A 10,000-nucleotide genomic window follows, 5' to 3' on the forward strand; every position below is an offset into this window, starting at 1 on the left:
TTTCATAATGATGCTCTCTTGTTGATTATTGTGTGTTTATGCTAGGTGCATGAGGATGAGAGATGGGGGCGTGGGAGTTCATAGGCCTGTTATATCTATGTTATTATTCATGATTGAAAAATTACATGGACTGAACCCAACAGCATTTTTCAGGATTTTATGCAGCACATAATTTTTTTTTCTAATAATTCAACCTGACACCCCCCATAAACTTACTTTAGAGGGACTGTAATTCCTCAATCACTGCAGTAATGGCCAAACAAGCAAACAGTTGTTTAGCACACAACTTGGAGGGGACTCAGCGTGTGTGACATAGGAGTACAAGCCACCCATAGGCAAGGGGTAAATGCACTTTTGTATATATATATGAATATATATAGTTATGCATAAGGAATATGAAAGGGCCTTATAAGATTTTAAAGGCTTTTTTATTAGCATGGATGAAAGAAAAGAACAGAGAGGCTTCAGTATTTCTGGATATATAACTCATTTTCCTCATAGTACTTTATAGATTTTTTGTTTGTTTGGCATGTCGTGGAATAGAAAAACGCATAGCTTTTAATTTTTATTTATTTACATGCTTTTATGCATAGTATTAAACATTTTGAAATACATGTGGAAAATACTTTTTACCGCAGTGGATAGTCTCTGAGTTATGTTCAATTATTAATATTAATAATGAAAATATTTTTTCATATATAGCCAGCATTTCTCTTATCCACTTGATTTCTAATTTTCCTTTTTTTTTTTTTTTCATTCAAGTTATGCTTTTGTTTATATGTGTGTGTGTGGTTTGAGTCCCAATCGGAGAGGTTATTTATTCATATGTATAATTATATATATATATATATATATATATATATATATATATATATGTACGTATGTATGTATGTATGTATATAAATGTATGAATATGTATATGTATATGAATAAGTTGAAGATTGGTCTTGGAATAAGAGAAAATAGCTTTGATTCATATATCTTACCTAAATAAGAAAGAGAATATTGATATGGGAATAGGTCTTTAACCACTGGAATACCAAAATAAATCAAAAAAATACAAAAAAAAAAAAAAATCTGTTGAGTATATTTGCACAGATGCGACAAAGTAAACATTGGAGCCCGAGGCAGGAAGGTCAAAGATTTAGTCATAACTTCATTATTTTTACGTATTTAGTAGAAATATTACGTCACAGGAGTGTCAAAGCTTACTATATTACAGGAGATTTTTTTCAGATTTTGAAGTATTTAAAAAAATATTTGTTGAAAATTCAGCACAACGTACCCCTTAAAATGGCTTAAGATGGCATTTTCAATTCAGTGTGCAGTGCTATTTTCTTTCCAGCATTTCTGATGTAATATGTGAAATAGGAATTGGAAATCATGTTTGTCAGTTGATAAAACTTTAAGCTATTGTTCTTTCTAGTCTGTCAAGCGTGTTGGTTATAGAGGGTCATAAATATCGCATAAGAGATAGCTGTAGATTTTGAAATTTTGATTTTGCTTTCCTGAAAATTTCAGTGTGTGTTTAATTGTGTAAATGCTTTTATGGCTGGAAATGATTAATCCAAGATTAACCTCAGTTGTTCAGTTACTCAAAGAGCCTTAGGATTTCCAGATAGAGGACTTTGCTGCTTTCATGCTTGACACGTTGGGAATGTCATTGGTTGAAGATTTTTTTCTTTATTTATTGTAAAGATCTATTTTTGTTTGTATAAGATTTATTCATTTTGCTTTATTTTGTATTTTAAGTTTATGGGTTGAAGCTTTATGAATGGCTTTAGATATTGCTTGAGCACTATTATTATTTTTGAAAAGGAATCTTTAAATTTTCTCAGCCATTTATATTTACATCTCTCGTGCCCTTATTATTGATTGAAGTCTAGTGTTTAGCTTTAATCACTGACTTGGCTTTTTACACCCATGGCTACCCAATACAAGTCTCTTAGGACAGAAAAAAGAAAAAGAAAGAATGATACTTTTTTTTTCTTCTTCTTCATTTCATTTGGTATAATGTGACTTTAGGTATCAGAGAAATATTGATTTTCAGATTCTTCATTTTGTCACAGCAAGTGCTGTTGGTTCTTTTGTTTACTGGTAAACAAATAGTCTATTATTTATTTATTTATTTATTTTTATTTTATTTATTTATTTTTTTATTTTTTACTAAATTAGCTTGAATGAAGAGAGGGAAAGGTGTCATAGGGATTTTGACACATGATTTTGTTAGTAACTTTGTACATGGTGTTGAGTACCTGAATCTGTCTGGCTTTTTTATATAAATATATATATAATGTATATTTTTTTCTATATTTTCCTGTTGCACTTCTGTTTTATATTTTTCAGGCAGTGGTTGACACCGCAAATGGACCTGTCATTTGATTTAATAACTTTGTTAGCTTTTCAGATGGGAAGTTTTTTGCATTTTTTAATCATTAAGGGAAAAGTTTTCCTCCATGAGCCTGCAGCTTTGATCCCTGGCATAACATACTCTTTCGTTTTGCACAGAGCACCGCAACATGCCGGTTGATGATGCTTTGCGTTTAATTGAACAAAATTTTGGAGAATATGTCAAGAAAGCCCGTCAACGGAATATTCGTGAAGTTGTGCCCCGAGATATTCGCATTTTGATCTGTGATTTACTCGACTCGCGTCCGCTCTCCATGGGCGACCTGGACAAGTTAATCAAGTACCTGAAGGAACGGCAAAGCATACTGGTTGATGACCAGATTGAACAGAAACGAGAGACTGCTGCAGGTGAGATGATAACAGGTTACCGTTTTATGATACATATATAATTTTTTTCTTTTTTTTCCTTTTTTCATCTACATGATTGTGTTTTACCATGCGACTGCGTTCTTTCAAAGATGGTTCCATTTCCCTTCCTCCATATGCGGTGGCTTGAACCTTCTGATGACAGACGGTGCACAGTTTCATCCTCTTACAATGCAGACATCTACTCTTTTTCTTTTTCCGTGTTTCATATTTTTTATTTACCTACCGGGTGGTAAACGAGGCCCGAACTACCGTTGAGAATTGGTGTTTACCAACCCTTTTAGCATCTCTTTGGAGCCGCGTTTGCCTATTTTAAGTGTGCAAGGCCTCTTCCCTCCGAGTCGCGAAGCTCAGGATTTATTTATGTTTTTATATATATATATATATATATATATATATATATATATATATATATATATATATATATATATATATATATATATTTATTTATATATATATATATACCTCAAGCCCTGTGCTCTGAACCCATCCTTGAGATCTGATTGCAAAACAAGCAACCTCCCAAACCCTACAGAAATAGCCATGCCTTTTAATGTGTGTTTGATTATACATATATAAAAAAGAAATGAAAATTGAATAGAAAAGGAGAAGGATTGAAAATACTTTTTATCTCATAGCATTTCTTGAAAGGAATTATTTGTTTTATTTGGAGGTTTCTTTTTTTTTCTCATGTACTTAGTTTGTGTCTATTCCTAGTAAGGTTTAGTGTTGACTTGCAGATTCATAGATGGATACATACATACATACATACATACATACATACATACATACATACATACATACATACATACATACATACATACATACATACATACATACATAAATAGATAGATATATACATACATATTTATAGATGAATATGTGTAGATATATATATTTGAATAGTCATATACATACATACATACATGCATATATACATACATATATACATACATACATACATACATACATACATACATACATACTTACATACGTACTAATGTACATACTTATGTACATAAACACGGACGGACATGTGCACACATGCAAACGTGCACATACTCACACACACGCACTCACACTCACACTTACGCACACACTCACACACACGCTCACACATACACTCACACTCATACTCACACACACACACGCGCACACACACACACACACACAAATGCTCCCCCCCTACACACACACACACACATACACACTCACACACACTCACACACAAACACACACACAGATAGAATAATAGACACATAGACAAATAGAAAATTAGATAGATAGATAGATAAGTAGATAGACATGAATATTTATAGATATAAATATATATAGATATGTAGATATAGATATGTGTTATTCCTTCTTTTTAGGATATTACCTTCTCAAATATAGAGCAAGCAGCTAACTGTACTGTCGATGGCTGTGTCATGGCAGTGTTAAGACGTGAAATGATTTTGGTAAGGTAAAACATTTCCTCTTCAGGATAAAATCTGGTGCTTATTTTCATGTGCAGAAGAATTAAAGTAAAATTCTATATACTAGACTAAAAGAGTTTTCCAGAATGTGAAGATTTAGTGGAATGTCTGAAAGAAAAAGAAAAATATGCTGAAAGAAAGAAGGGAGGAAAGAAAAAAATATATAGTTCTGCTGAACATCCAAGACTGATAGGAATTTTAGTCTCAAATGGTCTACTGTTCTTGCAATAAATAAGTGTAATTTGCAGCTGTAGTAAATTTCATAAGCAGACTCACTTCAACATTTTCTTCCTAATGCTCCCTTCAGAATTTAAAGAAAAGAAAAGAGAAAGCAAATGAAATAGCAAATGTCTATGCTTCCAAAGTCCAGTGTTATAGACCTGTTTGAAGATCTGTCTCGTGATGCAGCAAAAGAACAAGAAAAAATGAGAGAACAAGAAGGAAAAAAGAAAGAAAGACATAAAAGTATGATCTTTCATCATTTTGAATTTTAGAATGATTTTCTATATTGATTTTGCAAGAGGCTGATTCCATTGCACGTTCCGTATTTCCCTTATTCACCTTGTCTTTTTTCACCAAATTTCTCTCTCATTGTTATTATTATTATTATTATTATTATTTTTCATTTACCTCTCTCTTCATTATTTTACTTCTTGCGGCCGAAAGAGGTTGGACGCCATATGGCCCTTGACTATTGCAAATATTATAGCCAGTATCTTTGTGTGCATTTGACTTTGGCTTTGCTAATGCCTTTATTTTTATTTGCAGATTCATACATCAGGCATTTTATGAAACTATCTTTCTAACCATTTTTAATTCTTAGTTTGTTTTAAAAAGAAAAAGGGAAAGAAAAGACTGACACATTCTTTACCATCATTAATCAGTGCTGAGCTACCACCCATTGACCCGTGGTTATTTCTCTCCCACCCAGTTTTTTATTACATCCCACATTCCGAAAGAGATCCTTATCTTGCACTCGCTGTCTTTTTAACTCTTTCTGAAAGAAGGAACTATTCTTGCTGTGCTTAAAGAAAACAAAAGGAAAGAAAGGAAAAAGAGGTCTGCGACAGGCATCAGATTTCCTCATATTTAGTTTTCTTCTTTTTTTCCCCCCTTCTCCTTCTGTAGAGCTGCGTTATTTTAGAATGATTCTCAGATCTGCACACAAACTTTTATGCCAGTTGTGGTAGCTTGATTTTTTTTTTCCCACAAATGGGCCCCATGTTTTCCCTTTTCAGTGGTTTTCAGAACGGTATCTTTATTTCATTTGATTTTCATTCATTTTCCTAAAACAAAAGGTTCATTTGTATTTCTAACTTGCAGGTAAGTTCGAACATTTATTTCATTGTGTATCGAGCATTTAATTTTTTTTCCCGTTATTAATCAATTGGATTATGGTCCATTTTATTATTTATATTTTGTGACCATTAGCAGTACCTTATTTATGTTATTGTATGTATTGCATTGAATAATTCCATGGCTGTTATCTGTATGTTGTAGTTAATGATTGAAAAAAAATACTGTGTGTTGATGGAGTCACCGATCTTTGAAAAACAGTATAAATGCATGATTATATATGCGAAGTGCCTTTTGCACTTGCCAAATACCTCGCACAGCAGGCATTGCTTGATGTGTTGTAGGTGAGCGGTTTTGAGGTGGTTGGAAATCTACGGTTGTTGCCTGAGGACGAGATTTGCAAATGTATGTGTTATCTTGAGCTGAAGGTGGAATAGAAAAGTAGAGTAGAACCCATGTTATTGTTTTGTTTGTTAGTTATCTTACAAAAGACCTGTAAAAATTTTGTTCTGACAAAGTGTTCTTCTTCTTAACAGTTCAATTTACACTAAAAAATAGTTGAAAATACCATCAAAAGGCTTCTGTAACTATGAAAGAAATACAAAACTTTGTCAGTTATGAATGCTGAGAATATTTACAACCAAGAATATTTGTTCTGTTGGTCATGTTTTTATCATAGTTTGGATATAGAATTTTGATGGAATGTATGTTAATTCAAGAATCAATAAAAGTATGTCAAATTAGAAGGGTTCTAGCCCAATGCCACTGGGATTATGTGATGTTCACTCTAGTATTGTTTTGTGAAATATATGTACACATAGATGGCTCTACGAGTGCTCAACCACCAAGGAGTCAATTAGCTGTCTGCATGACCTCTCCTAACTTTTCCTTCCTTGAGTGTCTTGAGATCTTTTCTCTAATGCTGTTAACATCAATGTTATTATTATTGACATCTGTATTACAGTATTATTAACAATTCTAATAGCGTTATAAGATAAAATCTTTCTGAAAGTCAAGGAAAAGGGTAGATAAGTGTGTCTCCGTGTTGACTAAGCACTTGTGGAGCCACCTATGAGTAAATACATTTGATAAACTAAACTCACTGTGAGCATGTTTTTTGTACATGCCATCCCTGATAGCATTGGGTTGATATATGATGTACAGGCTATTTTCCTGAAAATAAGGAAGAAGAGGACAGTGACCATAATTCCCTCATTGCTGTATGTTATTGCGTTACTTTGAAACTGATGTGTCTGGTTTCTTATCAATACCTTTTTAACTATTACATTTTATTCATATGTTGTTCCTATAGGTCCCCTCATTGCTGTTCTTGCAGTTTTCTTCTTGCATTTTTCACTCCTTTTTGAAGTGCAGAGGACCACAGTTTTCCTTATAGCATTTAGTTTTGGTAGTACTTAGCATTAGGTTTGTATGATGTTAGGCTTGGCAGTATTAGTACCAGTTAGAATATTACTTTTATTTCTCGTTTTGATTGCCTTCACTTTTAGGAATTTTCATTTCTTAGATAAGCTAGTGCTAGATAATTGTAGAGATTGATAGAGTGCAATATGGATGTGTCAGTATGGTTGATTTTTTTGTAGTAGCTGGAGCATGAGCATGAAATAGATAATAATTTATTTAATTATTTTTATCTTATTTTTTAAAAAGATATAGGATTTTAATAACTCTTAAAGATGTTTGTTTCATATTCAGCTAATGTCTATACTGCTTTATTACTGTTTGTCAAGAATGTTAAGTGATATTTATATTTTCTTCTACTACAGTTATTGAATGTATAAGAATGGGTATAAATTAAAGGTGTATTGTTTGAATTAAATGCATAAGAAATGTTTTGTGGCAGTGTTTGTAACTTTATTGTGAAATAAGAGTTTTAATCTCAGTTAGTTTTTATGTTTCTTTATTATTTTGATCATTCTTAAATTGTAAGTTTGGGTTATTGGTAAGTGAAGTAGACTGTAAGTGAAGCATGTACTTTATTATTATTTTCATCATCCCTCTTATCAAAGTATTTTTGTCAATAGTTATGAACTAACCCAGGCTAACAGCAGTGATAATGAGATTGAGTGTTGTGAGATATGGAAAGGAGGTGGGGGAAAGAGATTTGGAATGTGATTCAAAAAGAAGTACATGAGGCAGGAACAAGTTAGAAGGAGGGAAGAAGGATGAGAATGATAGTGAGAGTGTGAAGGGGAAAAGGAAGAGGAAGGGAGTGAATGAATGAAAGAAATAATGAGGTAGGGCAAGAACAATTAAGAGGGAGGAAAGGAGGGAGAGAGGGAGGATGAGGATGATGAGGAGTTTAAGGAAGAATGAGAGCAAGCAAGAGTGATAATGATAAAGAGAAAGAGCACACACACAAGGGCACACACATGGACACATGTACACACACGTTTACACATGTACATGTCAATATACATATATGTACAAGCATACCCAAGTTTACACGTGCATACAGACATGTACATGTCCATGCCCATCCCCATGCTTACACATGCATGCTCACAGGTGCGAGCACATGTACATGTCAATATACACACACACACACACACACACACACACACACACACACACACACACACACACACACACACACACACACACACACACACACACACACACACACACACACACACACACATCTCACACACACACATCTCACACACACACACATCTCACACACACACACATCTCACACACACACACATCTCACACACACACACATCTCACACACACACACATCTCACACACACACACATCTCACACACACACACGTCTCACACACACACACGTCTCACACACACACATCTCACACACACACATCTCACACACACATCTCACACACACACATCTCACACACACACACATCTCACACACACACACATCTCACACACACACACATCTCACACACACACATCTCACACACACACACACATCTCACACACACACATCTCACACACACACACATCTCACACACACACACATCTCACACACACACACATCTCACACACACACACATCTCACACACACACACATCTCACACACACACACATCTCACACACACACACATCTCACACACACACCCATCTCACACACACACACATCTCACACACACACACATCTCAGCCACACACACATCTCATACACACACACAGCTCACACACTCACACCCACCTCACACACTCAGACCCATCTCACACACACACACATCTCTCACATACGCACATCTCACACACACACACATCTCACACACACACACATCTCACACACACACACACATCTCACACACACACACACACACACGCACATCTCACACACACACACACACACGCACATCTCACACACACACACACACACACACATCTCACACACACACACATCTCACACACACATACACATCTCACACACACACACACACATCTCACACACACACACATCTCACACACACACACACATCTCACACACACACACACACACACACACATCTCACACACACACACACATCTCACACACACACACACACACATCTCACACACACACACATCTCACACACACATCTCTCACACACACACACATCTCACACACACACATCTCACACACACACATCTCACACACACACATCTCACACACACACATCTCACACACACACATCTCACACACACACATCTCACACACACACACACACACACACACACACACATCTCGCACACACACACACACACACACACACACACACACACACACACACACACACACACACACACACACACACATCTCACACACACACACACACACATATCTCACACACACACACATCTCACACACACACACACACACACACACACACACACACACACACACACACACACACACACACACACACACACACACACACACACACACACACACAAAATGAATGAGTGGATGGGTGGATGAGAGTGTTAGTTTCACATACATATGCACACACACACAGTCACTTCCTATCTCAATTTTTTCTCAATTTATCTAGTTTATTGCCTACATTTTTTTGTGTGTAATTTTTTTCTTCTCTTTTCCATTGTAAATATCTAAAAAAAAAAGAAAGAAAGAAAAAGTACGGTAGCGATTACAACATTTTTATGGTTTTATTCATAGGTGAATGTGATATTTATAAAATGTGTAGTTTTTAAGACAGTATTTATTAGTCAGGAATGTCCTACATTTGGAAGGTCCTCGTACTGATTCTGGTTTTGGATACCTTGCTTTCCAGGAGCCAGTGCAAGTCGTCCCATGGCAGTTACATACCCAGGGTATAATTATGGCTCTAACAGTGTGGTTGGTTCAGGGACACCAGTCAGTCAGAGCACAACAGCAGCAGCAACAGCCAGTGCTGCAACTGCAGGTACAGCATTGACTGCTGCAGTTAATGTTGTCCCTCAGAATGCAGCTGCTGC

At 35.3% G+C, this 10,000-nt stretch overlaps 1 protein-coding gene across 2 annotated transcripts in view; it reads left to right on the forward strand.

Moving 5' to 3' along the window:
• Positions 1–10,000, forward strand: part of LOC113828696 (nuclear receptor coactivator 5) — a 29,287-nt gene that overhangs the window by 18,157 nt on the left and 1,130 nt on the right. For both annotated transcript variants that reach the window (XM_027381715.2, XM_027381722.2), the window contains exons 8-9: positions 2,509–2,757; positions 9,817–10,000. The exon at positions 9,817–10,000 is cut by the window's right edge and continues 1,130 nt beyond it. In XM_027381715.2, coding sequence (XP_027237516.1) covers positions 2,509–2,757; positions 9,817–10,000 — 433 coding nt within the window. The remainder of the gene's footprint in view (positions 1–2,508; positions 2,758–9,816) is intronic.

Source organism: Penaeus vannamei, chromosome 29, assembly GCF_042767895.1.
Source record: "Penaeus vannamei isolate JL-2024 chromosome 29, ASM4276789v1, whole genome shotgun sequence".
In the NCBI taxonomy this organism is placed as follows: Eukaryota; Metazoa; Arthropoda; class Malacostraca; order Decapoda; family Penaeidae; genus Penaeus; species Penaeus vannamei.